This window comes from Natator depressus, chromosome 1, assembly GCF_965152275.1.
Source record: "Natator depressus isolate rNatDep1 chromosome 1, rNatDep2.hap1, whole genome shotgun sequence".
Lineage (NCBI taxonomy): Eukaryota > Metazoa > Chordata > Testudines > Cheloniidae > Natator > Natator depressus.
The window spans coordinates 255,402,400-255,423,965 of record NC_134234.1 but is presented as its reverse complement, the minus strand read 5'-3'; the positions used below and the strand labels follow the sequence as shown (position 1 = coordinate 255,423,965).

The window sequence follows — 21,566 nt, the reverse complement described above, 5'->3', positions numbered from 1 at the left end:
AAGGTTTCGCGTGCCAGTAATACATTTTAACGTTTTTTAGAAGGTTTCAGAGTAACAGCCGTGTTAGTCTGTATTCGCAAAAAGAAAAGGAGTACTTGTGGCACCTTAGAGACTAACCAATTTATTTGAGCATGAGCTTTCGTGAGCTACAGCTCACTTCATCGGATGCATACTGTGGAAATTGCAGAAGACATTATTATATACACAGACACCATGAAACAATACCTCCTCCCACCCCACTCTCCTGCTGGTAATAGCTTATCTAAAGTGATCATCAAGATGGGCCATTTCCAGCACAAATCCAGGTTTTCTCACCCTCCGCCCCCCCACAGACAAACTCACTCTCTTGCTGGTAATAGCCCATTACCAGCAAGAGAGTGAGTTTGTCTGTGGGGGGGCGGAGGGTGAGAAAACCTGGATTTGTGCTGGAAATGGCCCATCTTGATGATCACTTTAGATAAGCTATTACCAGCAGGAGAGTGGGGTGGGAGGAGGTATTGTTTCATGGTGTCTGTGTATATAATAATGTCTTCTGCAATTTCCACAGTATGCATCCGATGAAGTGAGCTGTAGCTCACGAAAGCTTCATGCTCAAATAAATTGGTTAGTCTCTAAGGTGCCACAAGTACTCCTTTTCTTTTTGTTTTTTAGAAGGTCTCTCTCGATAAGTCTATATATTATATAACTAAACTACTGTTGTATGTAAAGTAAACAAGGTTTTCAAAATGTTTAAGCAGCTTCATTTAAAATTAAATTAAAATGCTGATCTTACGCTGCTGGCCCACTCAGCCCGCTGCCAGCCTGGGGTTCCGTTCACCTAGGCTGGCAGCAGGCTGAGGGGGGCCTGTGGCCGGGACCCTGGCTGGCAAGGGGCTGGCAGCCAGAACCCCAGACCGGCAGCGGGCTGAGCGGGGCCAGCGGCCGGGACCCCAGACCGGCAGTGGGCTGAGCAGCTCAGCCCGCTGCTGGTCTGGGGTTCAGTCTGCTGGCTCCTGCCAGCCAGGGTTCCGGCTGCTGGCCCCGCTCAGCCCGCCGCTGGTCTGGGATCCCGGCCCTGCCCACATAGAGTGGATACCTACCTTCTCCCTGGTTCTAGCCCATTTTCTTCCTCTCTCTCTGCACTGAGCTGAGGGTGGGAGTGCACTGAGCACAGGGCTCAGGGTGAAGGAGCAGGCTGGGATGCAGGGTCTGGCCAGGAGCTAGAATGAGGGAGGGGGCTCAGGGTTGGGGCAAGAGGTTTGGGTGTGGAGCGCTTACCTGGGCAGCTCCCATTTGGTGCGAGGGGTGCAGGTGGGAATGTGGAAGGGTCCTCGAGCTCCTGTTTGGTGCTCAGGGTGGGGGTGAGAATGTGGGGGTGCAAGAGTCAGGACATGGGGTGTGAGAGGGCTGGGTATGTGTGGGGGTGCAGGAGTCAGGGCATGGGGTGTGGGGGGGCTGGGTATGTGTGGGGGGTACTGGAGTCAGGGCTGGGGTCATGGGGGGGTGCAGGGGTCAGGGCAGGAGCCTGGGGTATTTGGGGGGTGCAGGGGTCAGGGCAGAGGGCTGGCTGTGTGTGAGGGGGTGCAGGGTTCAGGGCAGGGGGTTGGGGGGGGTGTAAGGGTCAGGGCAGAGGGCTGGGAGTGTGGGCTGGGGTCGTGGGGGTGCTCCCAGCCCCCTGCTCAGAGTGGCTCACGCTGCAGCTCCTCTTCTCCCCCTCCCACGCAAGGGCCATCAGCTGATCCGCGGCAGGGAGAGGAGGAAGGACAGGAACGCATGTGCTGGGGGAAGAGGCGGGGGAGGGAGGAGCTTGTCTGCCCTTCAGCAGCCACCGACAGGACCAAGCTTCTTCATCCTGTCGGGGGAGGGGGGAGAAGAGTGGGCCGGGGCTTGCAGGATTTTTAATGGCATGCTGCTGCCTGCCAGGGTCCAGGCCTGGGTTTGGCACCAGGCTGAGCGACTGGGACCTGGCAGGCAGCAGCGTGCCATTAAAAATCGGCTCGCATGCTGTCTTTGGCACACGTGCCATAGGTTGCCGACCCCGATGTATTATATAACTAAACTATTGTCTTATGTAAAGTAAACAAGGTTTTCAAAATGTTTAAGAAGCTTCATTTAAAATTAAATTAAAATGCTGATCTTACGCCGCCGGCCTGCTCAGCCCGCTGCCAGCCTGGGGTTCCGTTCACCTAGTCTGGCAGCAGGCTGAGCGGGGCCTGTGGCCGGGACCCTGGCTGGCAAGGGGCTGGCAGCCAGAACCCCAGACCGGCAGCAGGCTAAGCGTACCATAGGTTGCCGACCCCTGGTCTATAAGTATCTACATGGGGAACAAATATTTGATAATGGGCTCTTCACTCTGGCAGAGAAAAGTATAATATGATCTAATGGCTGGAAGTTGAAGCTAGACAAATTCAGACTGGAAAATAAGGTATACGTTTGTAGCAGTGAGATTAATTAACTATTGGAACAGTTTACCAAGGGTCATGGTGGATTCTTCATCACTGGCAATTTTTTAAATCTAGATTGGATATTTTACCTGTTGTAGGAATGATTTTGGGGAACTTCTATGGCCTGTGCTATACAGAAGGCCAGAATAGATGATCACAAAGGTCCCTTATGGACCTGGAATCTATGAAGCAGTACAGAAATAAGAAAACATTTTGAAGCTGGGGAAATTGAGGCAGGGAGAGGTTAAATTATTTGTCCCAGGTCATGTAGGGTTTATGTGGCAGGACCAAGATAGAACCAAGATCTCATGGCTACTAGTTCTGTGCCTTAACTGCAAGGTTGTCTTTCCCCCATATGTTGTTGGAAAGGTAACTGTTCCTAGATCTATAATAGTGTTTCTTATTTGATATATAATCTGGATGTCACCATAATTTTGCCATTTTACTTCCCTTAACTGATTCTTTAATACTGAGATAGCGGGGAAGGGTACATCCATTTCCCCCCCCCCCCCCCATCCTCACTCTTATTCACTGGAATGAAGTAGGGTAGAGAGTAGCATGCTGCCTCACCTTTCTGATTCAGCTGAAATTCTCCTGGTTTGTGTCATTTTGGCCTCAGTCATGCTCTTCAGCCCCTCAGTATTCTCATTCTTCTCTCTTCTTGCTGCAGACAGAGATAGGAAGGAGATATGCAGCTTTGCACAGAAGTATGAGCACCCTATGAATGTGTCAGACTTTGACTCACTAGATCAGACCAAGATCACCTACAAGAAGGTAAGATCACCTATGAGAAGGGGCAGAATTCTTCCCTTCCCCTACACATATGCAACATTTCTTGGAAAGAGACAGAGTCCAGTTCTCTAGATTGCTGGGGGAAATAATTGATGTTTGTTTTATTTTTGGGAGGGATTCAAAGGAACGTAGGAATTGCCTTATTGCATCAGACCACTGGTCTGTCTCGTCCATTTTCCCCCCCCTCCTAAAAAATTGGATCATATCACCGGTCCATCCCTTCCTGTATCCTCCTTCATTCCGTACCAGTTCCACAGATTGATTATACTGTATGCTCTGTAAAGGATTATTTCCTTTTTATTGATTTTAAATTTTACTGCCCTTCAATTTCACAAGCCTTGCTTGTGTTCTGTTGTGGAACAGGTAAGAAGGGGAAGGTCTGATCAGTTATCACTAGGGCCAGGTCTACACTACAGACTGGTCAGTGCAAGGTATGTCAGCATAAAGCCACTGCAGTTGGTATATTCACTTGTGAGCATGCACACTTGTCTGCTTGCTTTGGCACTTTGTATACTCATCAAGCATGCTTATCTCAATGCAAAGTGCAGTGTACCATGGGTAGGTGTCCTAACGTGTCACACACCACCAGTGCTTAATTTGTAATGAAAGAGGTGCCGGGGCTCAGGCAATTTTTTTACTTTCATAACTGATTTGGCAAGGCTAGAGATGCCAGGGCTATGAACTGCGAAGCCTAGAGGTACCAGGGCTTAGCCATAGCAAGCCTTGGCACAAATTAAGCATTGTGCACCACCCTCCAGTGCAATGCCTTTTGGGGGATTTTTGTAATGTGTTATCGGGTAGAAATGAGTCGCACAAGGAACTCTGGGACCTGGGGGGGTCAAGTTCCCATCATGCAGTTTTCTCCATCTCATAATGCCATCCCTATCCCTAATTTTCACGCCTTTTTTAAAATCCCACAAACCCACGCAGCACTTGTCCACCATCTCTGACAGAAGCATGGAGCCCATGCAGCTCTGCACTGTTGTCATGAACATTGCAAACACAGAACCAATGACTCCTCCAGTATTTGCAGAGCTGTAGGAAATATCATAAGAACGGGGGACATGACGATTTATTTGAGGACAGATTGCTAAGGGACAGAGCGAAAACCAATTTAAGGTTGTTGGGATTCATGGATCAGCTGCAGAGTGTGGAGTGCTGCTTCTGGGCTTGAGAAATGAGCAGACAGGTGGGATCGCATCATAATGCAAATTTGTGGTGATAAGCAGTGGTTGTAGAACTTTCTGATGCAAAAGGCCATCTTCCAGGGTTGCTGATCCTGCTTCAGCCCTCCCACGCAGGACACAAAACTGAGACCAGCACTTACAGTTCAGAAGCGAGGGATGATCTAACTGTGGAAGTTTACAGCGCCGAACTGCAGCTGGTCAATGGAAAATCATTCTGGAGTTGTAAAATTCACAGTGGGGGCTGTTGTCATACAACTGAGTAGGGCCGTTGTATCCTGCTACATTGGACTGCGACTGTAGGCAATGTTCAGGATATCATGGATATATTTGCAGCTCTAGGGTACCCAAACTGCGGTAGGGCATATACAGCACATCCCTGATTTGGCACCAGCCACACATCTTGCAACAGAGCACATCAACAGAAGGGGCTACTTTTCTATGGTTATGCAAGCACTGGTGGATCACTGGGGACACTTCTCCCATATCAGTGTGGGCATGAGGCTTTCATCTTTAAGAACAGAGGACTGCTCAGAAGGCTGCACACAGTAACATGCTTTCTTGACTGGCGGATTACCATTGATGATATTGAAATACCAGTTGTGATTCTGGTGGATCCAGAGTATCCCTTGCTCCCCCTGACTCATGAAGCCATACACTGGCCAACTTGATAGCTCCAAAGAAAGATTCAGCTACCAGCTCAGCAGGTGCAGAATGATAGTTGAATGTGCTTTTGGAAGACTGAAGAGATGCGGGTGATGTTTACTCACTAGATTGGATTTCAGTGGAAAAAATATTCCAGTGGTTATAACTGCCTGTTGTGTCCTGCCTAATATCTGTGAGGCAAAGGGGGAGAAATTGCTGCCGGAGTGGAAGGTGGAGGTGGAGTGACTTTGAACAGTCAGACACAAGGGGATGTAGGCTTGGCCTGACATAAATAATTAAACGTTGGGGAGGCCTCATGTCTTGGAAGACAGGAGTAGAGAGGTAAATTAATTAGCTGGCTGAAAATGTAATAGTTGTGCTAACTAATATAAGCAAATGGGTCAGTAATCTAAGAGACAATGTCTGAGCTAACCAGGGTAAGAGGGAGAACACCCAAGAAACTATTTACTGCGAGCAATATACCAATGGACAAGATAAGTCAGGAATGTAAAGATGAGGTAAAGAGTAGGTCAAACGTGGACAGTGTGTGAATACAGCATGCTGTACAGAGACTGGTCCCTACAAAGTAACCAATCCAATCCAAAAACATGTGATGCAATCTACAGTAAACACAATGTAGTACATGTATATGAAGGAAGACATTTGCTTTGTAAGTCTGGATTTATGGTACGCTTTATACCTTCCCCCACTACGCTTGAGTCTGATCAACTCAGCTTAACTTTGTTGTATGCCAAATAAAGGAACCTGAGTAACGAGACTGGAGTCAAAAAGAGTTCTCAGGGAACTGAGTGGATGAGAGCTCAGTGCAGAGCTATGGGGTTGTGGGAGGCTTTGAAAGAGCACTTTAACTGTCAGCCCCAATAATGTGCCATGCTGGATAATGCTGTATCTGGCCCTGAAGTTTTGGAGGTTGTTAGGAGTTGTGCAGTGCTTGGTGTACATTTATGAATATCACACGGTCTTTTAATGAATCTACAAATTATGTGGTGCTTACTGTACATTTATCATTATTACAATGTGTTTTGCACTGAACGTATGAGTTCTGTGATTATGTCCAATTACAATTAATGCATGCTTTTGGTAGTGCTAGGCATTCTGCTGGATATGCTATGAAAGAATAAAGATGAATTTATTACCAAAAAATTAAAACGTATTGTGTAACCAAAACAGTGCAAAGAATAATGAGCAATTAAAAACCCACAGAGTGTAAACTTATTCAATAAATTAACAGAACAGACCTTTACAATTAGAATGCTAGAAAACATTTGTGTCTATTTTTGCCAAACATACAGTAGTCGTGGCTCTCACAGGTCAGTGTATGTGAAGCTGTGTTTTTTACTGTCCCCCACCGTGGAGTTGTAGTGGTAGGGATGCAGCCCATGTTGCCGCATGGAATGTTGGGGGTTATAGGGAACTGCTCAAATGGAGTTGTCCATTGACTGCAAAAGGAGGTAAGCATGTGACTGACTTGTAGGTCAACAAAAGTCTGCAGCATTTGTGTTTCCTGCCTGAGAAGCCCCATTATGTCCAGGTGCATCTCCCTCTTCTTTCCCTGATAGGACTCCTGGGCATTTTTCCTGTCCACTCTTTCCTTCTCCAAGCTGTCTGCCATATGCACTTTCCATGCTTTCTTTTCATGGTCTGATGCAGCACTGGTTTGCAGGATCTCACTGAACATGTCCTCTGTAGTCCGCCTCTTCCTCCTCCTCATCAGGGACTGGTGTCCCGTGGGTGTGGAGGGGGCACTTTTCAGGGCTGTAACAGCAGCAGCTGCAGATAAAAGATTGTATTTACAGTCACAACAGAAAGTAAAATGTTTAATTTCAGAACTCCCTTCCTTACTCCCATAAAAGTTTTAAAATCAGCCATGCTTATTGACCCTTCAGCCTTGGAGCATCTCTCCACAGCACCACTCTCCAGCTGCAGCAAGGTGAGTATGGCCCACCGGGAGTGTGGGTGAGGGAGGAGGGAATTGTTTGGTTGTGTAAAACAGGAAAATTTCTGCCCCTATTTCCATGGATACAAGTACAGGGCAATGGCACTGAGTACTGGCACTATTTGCCACAGGTGGTGGTGGTGGTGATTTAAGCTGATATCTCACTCCTGAGGGTAACAAAGGCACAGAGAGCACAGCTGCTGCTGGGATCCTGAAGCCTCCTGGGTCCATATGCTGCTAGCCTGTTTACTACAATGGCACCTGCCAAAGTCGGCATGGAGTGTCGTGGGAAAGCATCCTACCATGGAGGAAGAAATCAAGCAGCCACCCCTAGAAATCTTCAGGAGAGGATTGCAGACCGTCTCCATGAAAATTTCATCACGATCCCTTAGGAGGATACAAGGAACATCTTTATGCACATAAACAAATTGCTACACAGCCTGCCCCCAGCCTGACGGGAAAGAAAAGCAGATACCAGCTCTACCTCTAAGTTTGGTTGTACCTTTACCTCTTCTCCTGCTCATCTCGTAGGAGTAAAATGATGAAAAGCAGAAACCTGTGTTCTGCTAACCTGGTGTTGACCCTGGTGTCATCTTCACATATATTCTTTTTAAGGGAGAATGCACTCACACATGTGTCTAAGGTTCTTTACCCTGGATCAGGCTTATCTGTGCTCAGCTGGCAGGAATGTCTAGACTGCAGTGGAGTCTCTAAAAGATCCTGGCTAGCGGCATAGCAGAACCCACTCACCACATGTCCCTCCTCCTCTTCCTTGCTATTCACAGCAGGGGTCTCTCAGGCTCCACCAAGGAATCCATAGTGGTCTGAAGGATGCTGTTGGAGTCTCCACCAAGTATGGAACGCAGCTAGTTGTAAAACCAGCAGGTCTGTGGCTTGGCACCAGATCATCTGTTGGCCTCCCTGGCCTTTCATAGTGCCTGCTGCAGTTCCTTTGCTTTCATGTGGTATTGCTGCTGATTCCTTTTGTACCCTTTTGCCTGCATCCCCAGTGCAGTCTTTTTGTAGATGTCCATGTTTATGTGACTGGTCCATAGCTGTGCCTGCACAGTCTCTTCTCCCCAGAGGCCCAGGAGATCCACTGTCTCCCGTCTACTCCAGGCAGGAGTGTGTCTAGAGAGCATGTGACCAGTATGGTCAGTAAGGCAGCTGTACACAACAAGGGAGAGCTGCTAGGTGAGCTCACCAAGCTGGGCAATCAGGAATTGCATTTCAAAAATACAGAGGTTTTAAAGGCGGTATTGGTAGCTTCCGTTCTCTGTGACCCGTAGGCAGTGGAGTTTACAATTGTGAGCAGAGTGGTCGCTGTCGAGCATTGTGGAAGACCTGCTGGAAGACTGTTATGGTCAACACAGGTCATGCAGTGTCTACACTCTCACTGTGTTGACCATGGCTCAGTGCCATTCAGGGAGGGGATGTTACTGTGTCACCTGTAATGGGACACTTACGTTGGCAGGAGACAAATTTGAGTGTGGACTCATTCATAAATGGGTCGATGGGAGGCAACTTACATCAACCTAGCTTTGTAGTGTAGACCAGGCCTAGGCTGCTCATCATTTTCGACTCATCAATCAAGTCCCCTCTAACTTCTCCTCTTCAAGCTAAATAATCTCAACCTTTCAGTTTCTTGTGTAGCTGCTACACTCATGCCACTAGTGGTTTCTGGCATCTTACTCTGGATCTTTTTCTAGCAATGGATGACTAGTCACAGACCCAAGAGTAGTGGGCTCTATACAAATGGAAATCATGATTTCCTTCTCCCTGGAGTTTGCAGAGGATAAGGGAAGTCACACAGGGAAAAGAACAGCAACTAGTATAAAGACTGCAGCATGCTCTTCTCATTCCTTTCCCCTAGTTCCATCTTCTGCTGGGTGTCAGCTTCAGTAGACCAGTGATTTTCAGCCTCTCAAACCATGATTCAGCCTTTTGCAACCAGTCCTCCAGGAGTGAAACCTCAAAATCTTTTGTGTGATACTTCGGAGTAGCCACCATGAAGATCAGCACAACACTTAGGGTCTGATCCTGCTGCTGTTGAAGTCAATGGCAAAACTCCCATAGACTCCAATGGGAAAGGCTCAAAAACCCTTATAGGGCACTCCTGGTATCTGGACCAATTATAAGTGCCTGAACAAATCCATTTAAATAGGGACAAGGAATGGGCATGGGCTGGTGACCAACCCCCACCTCGCAAACTCCCCATTGAAGTCTCACAACCAAGAGGTTCAGAACCACAGATAAATCAAGTCTTGAAATAGCTAGTTCCTGCTCTTGAGACATAAAGCACCAGAGGCTGGGGGATTTGCAGGCACTTGTCATAAGTATATGCGTTTTGTATTGTGTCTTTCCTCCCTCTTTGTCACCCTAGCCTCAGAATACGTCAGAAAAGAACAAGCTGGTGGAACTGTATCAATACCCAGGGTACAACAAGCATGAGCCAACACCGCTGCCTAATGGGACGGAGCTGACTGACGTCATAGAGAAGGTGGTGTGTGCCCAGAGAAAGTCAGCAAGTGGGAAGGTACTCTACATACTTACAAAGAGCAGCAAATGTGTGCTTGCGTGCGTGTACCTACATATGAGTGGATATGCATGATTGCCATGCACATGTATGTGAATATGTGTGTGAGTGCTGTGAGAATGTGTGCATTTGTTTCTCAGAAATGGCATGCTGCTTATAAGGCTCTGTGAATGAGAAATTTGGAGGTTCTTAAGGATGGATTCATGGTAGAGTTGAGAACAGGAGAGAGGATGTGTGAAGATCAGAGAGTGATTTGCCTTGTGAGTGTATCTTCATCTGTCTGTGCTGCATGATGTTGCAAAGTTTCATTTCTTTGCCAGACACCTTTTCCTTCAAAAATGCTGCAGAAGTTTCTCACAGCTCCAATCTCCCATGCTATCCTGTTGGACAGCTTCTGGTGGTTTTTTCTCCACTTATATCAGGTAAGGAAGAGACTAGGACAAGGGCTGGATATTGATGTATTTCACATGGTTCCACTGGGTATAGAGTCTCTGCCAGAGGGAAAGTTTAATAAGTGTCTTAAAATAATATTGAAAACAAAAGGTCAAAATTGTGCATTGTGGTCCACTCCTGCTCCATCTGTCCCTTGTAGGGAGCAAATACCTGCTCCAGCCAGGCCCTACAATGCAATACAGACTAGAGGAGATATTCTCCCTCCCACTGTAGTGGCATTTAGGGTTTGTACAAATCCCTTAACTAGCCAGGGAGGAATTTGCCTGGGACAAGCACTGCATAAGGCAGATGCCCTATGTAGGATCCCTTGGAAACACTGGTGTAAGGGTGTACTACCAGCAGGGCTGGGAATGAGGTTTTCATGCAGAGCACAATGGCGATTCTGGAGCAGATTCAGGTTGTAGATCTGCCCCTTGGTAGCATCAGAACAGTTGCTATAACTTAGAGCAGCCCCCAGGGCTTTTTTGGCTCCTGAAAAGCTCAGAATCAGGAGGGTACAAAGCTGTCTTAAAGCCACCTTCCCTCCAACGCTCCTCGTGGGATGTTCCTGTACCTTCGCTATTTTCACACATACTGGGCCAAATTATTATGCTCTTAGTTATGCTCTGATTCTGTCAATTTCAGTAGAGTCAATGGAGTTATTCCAGATATATGCTGGTAGTGTAACTGAGAGCAGACTTTGGTCTACTGTATTTATATTCATTGTTGTTGCTTGCAATTCCTTAAATTCACTGTTGGGCTAAATGAGGAAAAGTTTAAAAACTACAGCAAGAATATTTATTTTGTTTAGTAAAACTCTCCATATCAGATGAATTTTCTCACCGAAAAGACACTTCTTGGGTGATCTGACGTCCAGAATAAAAATCGGTGATTAAAATGAAAACCTGGGGGTGTTTTCTTTTTAAATATAAACCTATTTAAAATTAAATTTGGTGTGTGTGTGTGTGTGTGTGTGTATATATATATATATGTATATATATAAAGAGAGAGAGAGAGAAAAAAACTATATATATTGTGTGTGGGCAAGACAAGAAAAAAGTTAGAAGTTCTTTGAGTGCTTGCTCATGTCCATTCCATTAGGTGTGTGCACGCGCCACATGCACCAGTGCTGGAAGTTTTTCCCTAAGCATCCGTAGGGGACCAGCTCTGGTACCCTCTGGAGTGGCGCCCGCATGGCACGGTGTAAAGGGCGCCGCCAGCTCCCCCAACCCTCAATTCCTTCTTGCTGCCAGTGACTGTGCTGGAACGTCTGCTGCTTCAGCTAGCATTGTTTTGTTCTCTGTTCTTGTGAACTTTGAAAACCTGTAATATAGTTGTATATATTTAGTAGTTGAATTAGTTACCCTTAGCAGTAGTTCTCGAACTCTTCGTTAGTCCCGAATGGGACTCAGCCGGGGGATGGGGCATGCCCCGGTCCCCAGGCTTTAAACCCTGCGATCATTGCAGATGGCCTATGCCCATCAGCGATCCACATAGTAGCTGCTTACGGTGCTTGGGTGAGGGCACATAAGCGACAAGTGTCATCTTTGTAAGTCCTTCAAACCCAGGATGAAAAAGGACAGGGACAATCGCTTAAAGGCGCTCCTGGTGGAGTCAGCACTCACTCTAGCACCAGAGCAACGGTCTGACTTGGCACCGAGCACCACAGTATCGGTGCGCAGTTCTCCGCTCGCACCGTCCATGAGTCGGTCCCGGTCCCCACCCGCTGCAGCTCCAGCCAAGAAGCCAAACAAGACAGGGAGGGGAAGATCCCCTACTTCCTGCAAGGGAAAAGAAAGGGCTGGGGGTGAGCCAAGACCTGTGCCGAGCAGCTCAACACCCCCTTTGGGAAGTCAGGCCCCAGCTCAAGCCAAACGGTGCAGCCCATCCCATGCTATGCCTGCGACTCCAAATAGTGGTACAGGCCTCCACCAGCTCCAAGTGCCATCGACTCCTGAGGCTCTGCAGGCAGTTCAGGAGATCCTGATGCTTCCAGTGCCACCCACACCGGCTCCAGTGGTACTCAGGTCTCAGGGTAAACCCGCCTTGGGACCTCCGCATGTGTCCCTGCCTCAGCGGCACCATTCCCCATCATGTGGGATGTCCCGCCACTACTCGCCCGCCTGAAGCTGTCACACCTCAGATAGGCAGGCTTAGCGAAGCCCTCTTCGGTCCTCGGACCTTGGGCACAGACAGTGGGATTCAAGGCATATCTCGCCGGTAGTCTGGCACAGACCCACTGAGGTGTGTGCCCCGCAGCAGGAGCACCAAGACTGACCCCTCACGTCACCAAGAGCTCGGTACAGATCCCGGGACCAATCAAGGGGTCGAAGTCACCAGACCGCCATCGTCAATCTCCGAGACTGAGATCGCCACGTTCGGGGACTTCTTCCCAGCAACTGGTGTGTGATAGCTCCTGGTCCTACTAAACGTCCTGGTACCGGTTGGGTAGCGTAAGGCATAGATTGCCAGGTTTCTGACACCGATCTGCCAAATGCTGTTGGTCCCCGAGGCCCTGACCAAGATGTCTGTCCTGTTCGGACAGGTCTGCCTCCAGGTGCAGCGACCGGCACCGGTCGGATAAGAGCTGCTGCTCTGCCCGATCCTGGTCACCAGGTAGCGACTGCTCCGGCTACAGCTCCAGCACCGAGCTGGGCTCCCTAACTGCGGGACTGCCTGGGGTGCTGCCTACATCTTCAGCATCCAAACCTATCCCATGGCCCCAGGCAGAGTGGCTGGCACCATGGTATCCATGGAACCTCTCGGGGTTCACCCAGCCTTCCCAGGCTGCATGCTTTGTGTCAGGAGCCTCAGACAGGCTAGCGACCTCGGCATCCTGACCCCCTACAGTGCCCGAGACTTCGGGGGGAAGGACCCCACAGGTCCAGGAGGACCCGGGGAGCAGCCTGCTGGACCATCAATGGACATGGAGGTTCCTGCGGTACCAGCATCACCCATATCATCGCCAGATGAGGGTATCATGGAGCCTCCTCACCCAGTTCCTCAGGATGATACTAAGGCACACCAGGAACTATTGAAGAGGGTTGCATCTAACCTTGGGCTCCAGGCCAAGGAGTTGGAAGAAACTTCAGACTCCTTGTTTGATGTCCTATGCTCCTCAGCTCCTGCCAGGGTGGCTCTACCCCTTCATGAGGGGGTATCAAAGATTACCACTGCCCTGTGGCAGACTCCCTCCTCCTTGCCCCCATCTCTGAAAGGGCCAAGCGCAAGTACTTTGTACCAACAAAAGGGCATGAGTCCTGGCCCCGAATTCCCACCTGGCCCCCAATTCCCTTGTGGTTGAGATGGTTAACCACAGAGAGAGGCAAGGCCAACCCGGGGCTACCCCCAAAAATAAAGACTCAAAGAGGCTGGATCTTTTTGGGCATAAGATGTATTAATCTTCCAGCCTGTAATTGAGAGTGGCCAATCACCAGGACTTTCTTGGCTGCTTGGATTAGAACATAGCAGGCCATGGGCAAGTTCAAGGCTTCACTCCCCGAACGGTCCAGGAAGGAATTTCGGGTGATCCTTGCAGAGGGCACAACGGTGGCCAGAACGGACCTCCAAGCGGCTTCTGACGCAGCGGACTCTGCAGCCCGCACCATAGCTTCCGCCATCTCTATGCGGCGAGCTTCCTGGCTGCTCCTCTCGGGCTTGTCCACCAAACTCAGCAGTCGATGCAGGACCTTCCCTTCGACGGCCAGGCCCTATTTGCAGAACAGACTGATACCAAGCTGCATGGTTTAAAGGATTCCCGTACCACCCTGAAAACACTGGGGCTGTACATCCCAGACCCAGCACATAAGCGGTTCAAACCGAAACAGCCTCAGGGACAAGGGAGGCAGCCTCGGCAGGACCTACCTCATAAGAAGGCCAAGGGCTACAAGTGCCACCCGAGCCACCCTCTTCCACCTCCTGCTCAGTCGGGCTGCACCCAGAATAAGCAAGGGGCCAAGTGACTGTTTTGAGGGTGTGCCTGAGGGCGACGTACCAGACTATTCCCCAGACCATCTTCCCCGTTTTTTTCCAACCGCCTTTCCTTTTTCCTCCGTGCATGGACCACGATAACCTCAGACCGCTGGGTCCTGAACAAAGTGGCGCAGGGAGATACCCTTCAGCTTCTTTCTCCCCTCTCCCCCCACTCCCCTTCCCCATCCCTCTTCAGGGACCCATCTCACGAGACTCTCCTCGCACAGGAGGTCCAGGGTTGCTGCAGATGGAGGCAATGGAGGAAGTTCCTCTAGAGTACAGGAACGGGGGTTTTTATTCCTGATTCTTTTTAATCCCAAAGGCCAAGGGCAGTCTACGTCCCATTCTGGACCTGCGAGATCTCAACAAGTACCTAAAGAAACTGAAGTTCCACATGGTTTCCCTGGCCTCTATCATCCCCTCCCTGGATCTCGGAGACTGGTATGATGCCCTTGACTTAAAGGACGAGTACTTCCACATAGCGATCTTGCAAGGGCACAGACATTTTCTCTGTTTCATGGTGGGACCTTGCCACTACCAATTTACGGTCCTCCCATTTGGCCTGGTGACAGTACCGAGAGTGTTTACCAAGTGTATGTTGATGGTGGCGGTGGCTTACCTCAGGCACCAGGGTATAAAGCTCTACCCTTACCACGATGACTGGCTTGTCAAAGGCAGCTCTAGGTCTCAGGTCCAAAGGGATGTCGCAGTGCTGCAAGCCACGTGCTGCTCCCTGAGCCTACTGGTGAATAATAAAAAGTTCACGTTAGTTTCAGTGCAAAGGGTAGAATTCATGGGGGTGGTGCTCGACTCAACCTGCGCGAGAGCATTCCTGCCACTAGAAAGGCCTTGACAGACCTTATCGCAGAGGTGTCCGTGTTCCCCCTGACTACAGCTAGGGTCTGCCTGCATCTGCTGGGCCACATGGCAGCTTGCACATACGTTGTCCACCATGCCAGGCTCCGTATGCAGCTTCTGGAGCCGTGGCTGATGATGGCCTATTCCCAGTCCAGGGATCACTTGAAAAAGATAGTGACCATCCCCCCGGCAGTACTCACCTTGCTGTGATGGTGGACCGATCGTGAGAAGGCCCTAGAGGGAGTTCCATTCTACAGCCCCTCTCACTCCTTTGAGTTGGTGTCAGACGCCTCGGACCTTGGCTCGGGTGTGCACCTCGGAGATCTCCAGACCCAGGGTATGTGGTCCCCGATGGAGAATGGCACTCCACATAAACGTCAAAGAACTCTGAGCAGTCCGATTGGCATGCAGCATCTTCTTACCTCACCTGTCGGGCAGTGTGGTGAGAGTCCTGATGGACAACACAGCCTCAATGTTCTACATCAACAGGCAAGGGGGAGCGCGCTTGTTGGCTCTCTGCCAAGAGGCACTCCGTCTCTGGAACTTCTGCATCGATCCTGGGATCCACCTGGAGGCTTGTCACCTCCCTGGCGTCAAGAGCATGCTAGCAGATCACCTCAGCAGGGCCTTCTCCCCTCACCACAAGTGGTCGCTCCACTGGGACATAGCCTACATGGTTCTCCAGAGGTGGGGAACTCCCCAAATGGACCTGTTCGCCACCAGGCAAAACATAAACTGTCATCGGTTTTGCTCTTGGCAAGGACTCCCTCTATGATGCCTTCCTCCTGCCATGGTCAGAGGGTCTGATGTACACATTCCCTCCGATCCAACTCCTCGCCAAGGTCTGGCAAAGATCAAGAGAGACATGGTGCAGGTTATCACGATCGCACTGGTTTGGCACATACATTAACCTATCAGCGGCCCCTACCTGGCCCCTACCCAACAGACCAGACCTGCTGTCACAGGACCACAGTCAGCTCTTACACCCCAACCTTGCATCCCTCCACCTCTCGGTGTGGATGTTCAGTGCCTGAACCCGGAAGAGCGGACCTGTTTGGAGGAGGTCCAGCAGGTCCTCCTGGGAAGTAGGAAGCCCTCAACTTGACTGACTTACCTGGCCAAGTGGATGAGGTTTTCCTGCTGGGCGTCCGAGTGTGGCATCTCTCCTTCGCATTCTTCCATACAGGCTGTCCTGGACTACCTGCTTCATTTGAGGAACCAGGGCCTGGCACACACTTCCATTAGACAGGTTTCAGAGTAGCAGCCGTGTTGAGTGCATCTCGCGGCCATCTCTGCTTTTCACCTGCCGATCCAAGGATAGACGGTATTTTCCCATGACATGGTGGACAGATTCTTGAGAGGGCTCGAGAGACTCTTTCCTCAGGTACGGACTCCTGTCTCGCAGTGGGATCTTAATTTAGTCCTCTCTAGGCCCACCAGCCCGCCCTTTGAGCTGCTGGGTTCCTTCTCCCTTTCCCACCTGTCATGGAAGGTTGCGTTCCTGGTGGTGGTGACGTCATCGAGTCAAGTCTCTGAAATTAAAGACTTGACCTCAGAACCGCCATACATGGTCTTCTGCAAAGACAAGGTTCAGCTGCGGCCCCATCCAGCCTTCCTACCAAAGGTGGTGTCTACCTTCCATATGAACCAGGACATCTTCCTCCCAGTGTTCTGTCCCAAACCGCACAAGACCAGCGAAGAGAGGCATCTTCACTTGCTGAATGTCCGAAGGGCCTTGGCTTTTTACTTAGAACGTACCAAGCCTTTCCGTAAATCAACTCAGCTCTTCATCACTACAGTGGATGGGATGAAGGGTCATCCGGTATACTCGCAGAGGATTTCCAATAGGATCACCTCATGCATAAGGAACTGTTATAACCTAGCAGGGGTTCTGTCACCGCCGATTGTCAGAGCTCAGGCGTCTTCGGCAGCCTTCCTGGCGCATATCCCTATCCAGGACATCTGTAGAGCTGCAATGTGGTCCTCTGTTCACATGTTTACCGCTCATTATGCCATCACTCAGCAGGTCAGGGACGATGCTGGGTTTGGCAGAGCTGTGTTGCAATCTACACGTCCGTGAACTCCTACCAACCTCCAGGGGTACTGCTTTGTAGTCATGAGCAAGCACTCGAAGAAGAAAAGAGTTACCTTTTCTGTAACGGGTGTTCTTCGAGATGTGCTGCTCACGTCCATTCCACAACCTGCCCTCCTTCCCCATTGTTGGAGTTTCCGGCAAGAAGGAACTGAAGGTGGGGAGAGCCGGCAGTGCCATGTGGGGAGGGTAGGGGAGCCTCCAGAGGGCACCAGAGCCAGTCCCCTACGGATGCTGCTAAGGGAAAAACTTCCAGCACCGGTGCATGTGGCGAGCACACACACCTAATATGGAATGGACATGAGCAACACTTCTCAAAGAACACCAGTTACGGAAAAGGTAACTATCCTTTATTACACTCTACATTAACACCTACACTTACTGTAATCTATTAAATTTAAAAAGTAATATTCAAGCAGTACATCTTTGCTGCTGAAGTTTTAAAGAAAGTCCAACCATTGAACTGGCTAAACACCTAGAACCAAAGTTGAAGTTCTAAACCAGCTTTTGACTGCCTCTTCTTCATTTCATTTTATTCAACAAGTTCAGTTCAATGATTAGCTCATTCAAAGTTGAGAAACTGATTGGAAGTTGATGACCAGAAACAATCAGTTCAAAATTCATAACTACAGATAATATTTTAATAAATCAGCTAGTTTTAAATGCAAAATATGTTTTGATAAATTTATGCTTTTCCCCTATGTATCCAGGACATTAAACATAGTTTTATTTAACTAATAAAAAATTTTAAATTATGTTTTGTGCATTTTTAATTGAATTCCAATTTCCATCCAAATGTTCCTTGACACAAATCATGAGCAAAAAATTAATCATCAGGTGTAAATACGAAATGCATCATTTGCCATTTTAAACTAAATGTATGTTAAGCTATATAATTGCTTAAATAAATGTCCATAAATACAGGAACTCCTCACTTAACGTTGTAGTTATGTTCCTGAAAAATGCGACTTTAAGCGAAACGATGTTAAGCTAATCCAATTTCCCCATAAGAATTAATGTAAATGGGGGGGTTAGGTTCCAGGGAAATTTTTTTCACCAGACAAAAGACTATATTATATTTATTATATTATATATATACACACACACAGTATAAGTTTTAAACAAACAATTTAATACTGGTACACAGCAATGATGATTGTGAAGCTTGGTTGAGGTGGTGAAGTCAGAGGGTGGGATATTTCCCAGGGAATGCCTTACTGCAAAATGATGAACAAGCCCTCAAGGGTTAACTCATTGTTATTAATGTAGCCTCACGCTCTACAAGGCAGAAGGAATGAAGGGAGGGGAGATAGCATAGCAGACAGAGACACACACCCTGTGTGTGTGTGTGTGAGAGAGAGAGATGTGCATTTCCTCTTTAAGTATGCTGATCCCTGTCTTAAGTACACTGCCTTGTTAATTAGATCAGCAAATTGAGACCCACCTTGGCTGCTGCCTCCGCTCTATGGAAGATGGGGTAAGCGGGGTGCAGGAGCAGGGGGGAGGGAGACATCCTGACATTAGCCACACCCCACCCTACCCCCTCCCCAAGAGGCTCAGGGAGCAGCTGCAAGGGAGAGGGCAGGAGCAGCACATGGCAGTGGCAGAGGGACAGCTGAATTGCTGAATTGATAGCCTGCTGGGCAGCTGCTGCACAGGGAACTTAGGGGAGCTGCTATGGGGGCTGCTGGTCCACCCTAGTTCCAAGCCCCTAGCAGCTAGCTCCAAGGGGCTGCTCTTCCTGCAAGCAGTGGACAAAGCAGGGGGCTGCCAAACCATGTTTGAAGGGAGCATTGCACAACTTCAAAAGAGCATGTTCCCTAACTGATCAGCAACGAAACAATGTTAACCGGGACGACTTTAAGTGAAGAGTTCCTGTATAGTGTATCATCCTGGTTAGCAAAATAAAATAATTAAAATAATACTTAGCTCTTATATAGTGCTTTTATCAGTAGATCTCAAAATGCTTTATAAAGGAGGTCAGATTACCAAATTTAGTGTAAAGGCTCTATTTAGTTACAAATCAACATGTTTTAATGGTTACCAACCACTGAGACTCAAACTTTATTTAGGAAAATAGCTAACGAGTACAAATAGATAACAAGATTAAAATAGCTTATTTAAATCAACGTTTCCTGCTTGCTGATTTAAATCATTATTAAAATTGGTGATTTAAATCAATCCACTCTGCTCATGTCATAGTAGAACATAAACCTTCAGACAGGCTTGAGGATCTCCATGTTGCTGTGGTTTGATGGGGAGGGGAATGCCTCTCTGATGATTCATTCCTTTCTTTCTTTCTTGGTAGCCAAATAGAGAGATTCAGGGACGGCTGTTTGATCGCATTGCAAAGAATTATGCCGCCCTCCTGTTTGACTGTCACAAGTTCCACTACCAGAATGCTCTTATTAAAGTGAGTGTAAAAAGGTTTAGAAAAAGCAATAGAGTTTACACTTAAGCAGTGAAATGACCTGGGAATATCCACCACTATCCGCCCCTTTATCTCTGGCCACAGGGATAATCTGACACTAACAACAGTTACCCCATATGTAGCACTTTATATTTTTAGAATGCTGCAGGGGCATTTACTAATTAATTCTTCCAGGGCTTGGAATGTGCAGTGATCAATTGGCCTTTAACTCTTGTTGAATATCAGACTATCTTGTCTGATATCGCCACAGTTTGGAATGCTCCATGATGGCCAATATGGTTCATGCTCTTGTCTTGTGAATATCTTTTAATAACCTAAAATCATGGGTAGGGATAATGAGATCTGAGGAGCTGCTCTGTCTCTCCCCATCAAGGTCCACTCTTCATACCCTCCTCTTGTTCATCCTCATGCCTTCATCCCCATCCCACAGGCTCTTCTCCTTCATCCTTACTCATCCTCTGAATTCCTTGTTCCCTTCTGTTTCTTCTGTAATTTCTGGTTCATCTCCAAGAAACGAACCCTGATCCCCAACCTTTTTATTTCGGACTCCTTCCATCTCCTTGTCTCATTGAAAACTAATTCTCCATCTGACTCAGCATCTGTGATTGCCTTTTCTTCTCCAATTCTCCCCACTCAGTAAGTTGAAGCATTGGTATCTACTTCTCACACTTTATTATTAATTATTATTAATTATTTATTAATCATATTTATTACAGTAGTGCCTAAGGGACAACCAAGAATGGGGCCCCATTGTATGAGGTGCTGTACAAACATAGACTAATAGATGGTACCTGACCTGAAGAATTTATAATATAAACAGACAAGACAGTCTCAGGACGGGGGAAGGGGTAGAACACACAAGCAGAGTGAAGTATGTGATGGCAGCAAATGACATGTTAGTGCCGTGGTGGTTTTTGTTTTTGAGGGAATAGGTTTACTTCTCCCCCATCCTGCTCCTTTGCCTCCATTGAGATGCACTCCATCCAATTCTTTCTGCCCTCTCTACTTGAGTTATTTATTTACTGCCACGGCTTCCTTTCTTCATTTTCCCTTGACTTTGTTATCTGGCTCTCTTTCTTCCTCTCACTTCAGTTTTTTATCCTTATTCCAGGGATCTTGTATTTCCACACTGAAGGCCTATCTGATTCTGTGGCCTCTTGCTTCCTTTTGGTAAACATGACCAAATTTTAAAAAAAAAGGGGGGTTTGTCTCCTCCTTTGCTTCCAACTATGCAAACATTTTTTTGCTTGTTTCTTAGATTTAGAAATTCCTTTCTCCCCCTAGAAGACTCTATAATGACTGGAAAACTAGTGACATCACAAGGGACTGAAAGCTGAGCAACTTTGAAGGGAAGAGATTTTTATTCAAACTGTTTGAAACTTAGGTTTTGGTTTGTGTGTCTGAACACCTGTGTAATGCTGGTGTTGAACAAATACTTGGGAGACAGGATGGCTTTGTTTAGGATTCAGCATCCCCCTCATCCCCTCAGTTAAGGTACGAGAGGTCCACATACACTAAGAAGTCTTCCAACAAACCAGACTTAACATTCTTGATGTTTCTAATGTAAAAAAACAGGAGAAATGGCACAAGAAACAAAATTACAATGCTGGCTAAATGATTGTTTATATTAAAATGGAGGATATTCCTTTATGACTGAATCTGTGTGGACTGGAATTTTGGATAGTCCCTGTATATAGGAGGAAGGAATACAGCTCCTTTTAAGCTCTAAGAAGGAACAGTCTGTCCCCATCTCTCATCTAACCTGTCTAGATTGATGGAGTTCTGATTTTTCTTTGCTTTACCCTTAGGTTTTCCCTTCATTGCTGAGCCAAACTTTGTACACCTGCTTCTGCTCCAGCTTTCCAAGATCCTGGTTCAATACACATGAGTTCAAGTCCCAGCTCTGCAATGTGCTGTCAGAGTGGATGGCAGGTGAGAGGGTCTTTTCTTCCCGCTTAAAAGGCAATATGTGCAGGTCATATTCAGCCAAATGGAGGAGAATACTTTCCAGCCTTTCAAACTGCCTTCCTTCCCTGGCCTTAATAAAAATGTCTCTAGCCCCCCTTCCATCCTGTGGTACTAAGGAACAAAAAGAATAGAGAGGAACATAAGGATAGAACTGAGTGAATAATTGACTTTTTGGTTCAGAGAGCAGACCAAAAGAATCAGAAAAAATGCTCTGTTCAGTTCTGAAAATGTTCAGATGTTGTCAGCAAATGTGAAAAGTCTTTGTCAGACTAGCAA

The 21,566-nt window shown here is 47.8% G+C and overlaps 1 protein-coding gene across 5 annotated transcripts in view; it reads left to right on the top strand.

The window, feature by feature from the left end:
* The window catches only part of FAM227A (family with sequence similarity 227 member A), a 43,700-nt gene that overhangs the window by 9,522 nt on the left and 12,612 nt on the right, over window positions 1-21,566 (top strand). For all 5 annotated transcript variants that reach the window (XM_074941573.1, XM_074941572.1, XM_074941570.1 and 2 more), the window contains 5 exons: window positions 3,094-3,197; window positions 9,385-9,537; window positions 9,858-9,959; window positions 19,200-19,304; window positions 21,131-21,254. In XM_074941573.1, coding sequence (XP_074797674.1) covers window positions 3,094-3,197; window positions 9,385-9,537; window positions 9,858-9,959; window positions 19,200-19,304; window positions 21,131-21,254 — 588 coding nt within the window. The remainder of the gene's footprint in view (window positions 1-3,093; window positions 3,198-9,384; window positions 9,538-9,857; window positions 9,960-19,199; window positions 19,305-21,130; window positions 21,255-21,566) is intronic.